Source organism: Perkinsus marinus (assembly GCF_000006405.1).
Source record: "Perkinsus marinus ATCC 50983 genomic scaffold scf_1104296949838, whole genome shotgun sequence".
NCBI lineage: Eukaryota > Perkinsozoa > Perkinsida > Perkinsidae > Perkinsus > Perkinsus marinus.
Genome location: NW_003209845.1, coordinates 1 through 1,582, shown reverse-complemented (window position 1 = coordinate 1,582; position 1,582 = coordinate 1). Strand labels below are relative to the sequence as shown.

General features: G+C 50.6%; 1 protein-coding gene across 1 annotated transcript; it reads left to right on the top strand.

The window, feature by feature from the left end:
• Positions 1-289: 289 nt before the first annotated feature.
• Positions 290-1,042, top strand: Pmar_PMAR009689 (hypothetical protein; the record flags this gene model as incomplete). Its single annotated transcript, XM_002778350.1, has 1 exon — positions 290-1,042. A coding segment is annotated over one exon (753 nt), but the record flags the coding sequence as incomplete, so codon positions are not given.
• Positions 1,043-1,582: the final 540 nt, after the last annotated feature.

Below are 1,582 nucleotides of genomic sequence, written 5' to 3'. Positions count from 1 at the left end.
ATCCGTCTTGAACGTTATCGATTATTAAGACGAGCGCTTTTTACGATCACAATTCGCTATGTTCCGTTCATTGTGCTCGCGTCATAGTCGTATAGTCCAACCTATTATCAGTCCGTCCTAATACGAATATCCATGTTAGTTGTCATTCCATTAACTCGGTTATTGGACTCGTACGCCTGATATTCTACCTATCAGTCTACTCCCATAATACCGGTACAGCGAAAGATCCAGAACTTGAGTTAAGAGGTTACATCAAGAATAACCGAGTTATTAGACCATCAGCCGAACGATGACGAGCCCAAGGCGCACTAATAGACGTCGTAATACCCCCCGGAGGACCCCATCCACACCTGCACCCCCACCGTCGGAGGATTCCGAGGAGAGACTGGGTACCGCTGAGGAGGAGAACCTACCACAAGCGGAGAGCTCTGAGGCCCAGGAGTACCAATCGGTCAATGCTGGGGATGGAGATAGGGTCGAGGATATCGACGAGGGCGCCGTCATCAAAGAGGGATCCGTGGAGGCTATACACCAACGACCTTCGGCCCGCAAACTGCTGGAGTCAGTCCTCAATCCTGTGGGTTATGCTCGCCGTGAGGAATCTGTGATCAACCAGATCCTGGCGGCAACTCAGTATGCTCAATGGTGTGGTTACGAGGACATTAGATGGTGGACGTGGTCCAAGTCACCGTGGAGTCTAAGCAGATATGTTGCTAAAGGCTGGGACAAGTCCTTATCGGAGAGCCAGGGGACGGCATTCCTGAAGGCCTTACGAGAGTTCGTGTCGGAGTTGGAGAACTACCACTCTATGGACGCAGCCCTCATAGCGGCAGTATTAATCTGTTACTATTCACGACCCGATGAGCCGAGCTCGAGACGACCACGGATAGATGCTGCCATCACCTTTTTTGTTGATACTCCATATTCCGACTCCTTCCTCAGCAACCTCAATGACCTGAGAGAAGGTGGTGGTCCCAAATGGAAAGCTCCTACTTCAGCGCAACGAGAAGCGGCGCTGGCTCGGCTGAGATCTACTGATGATGTGATATGGGGAAAAGCGTGGGAACAGCTGTTGTGTTCAATCCTCGCTCACCTGACTCTTGGAGAAATACCATGTATCAGCTACGACGCGGCCTATCGTGAGTGGCGAGGGATCAAGCAGGGTGAGAATGAGAATTTGGACGGCTTCCTTTTACGGGAGACGAAGGCTTTCCGCAACCTCACTGATGTTTGCTCTTACCTTCGGGCAACTCATCCTTCTCCATATCAGCGTGCGGTTGTTATACTCAAGAACGTTGGACGATCACTTTCGACGGCTTATTCTGTCTATTTAAGACAACGAAGTTATCCCCATTGGATGTTGAATATGATTCACTGGTGGCGTGGCTTCGTACCTATCAAGTGACCTCTGCATACCGCTTTCCCTGGGAAGGAGAGCGACCAAAACCTACATCCAAAGTGGTCGAGGGCTCGCAGAACGCCTCTGATGGAACGACACCTAAACCCAAGAATGATGACCATAAGTCTAGTCCTACTCGGAAATTCCCTCCTGGAGAACCAATGAAAGAAGGGAATGGCGGCA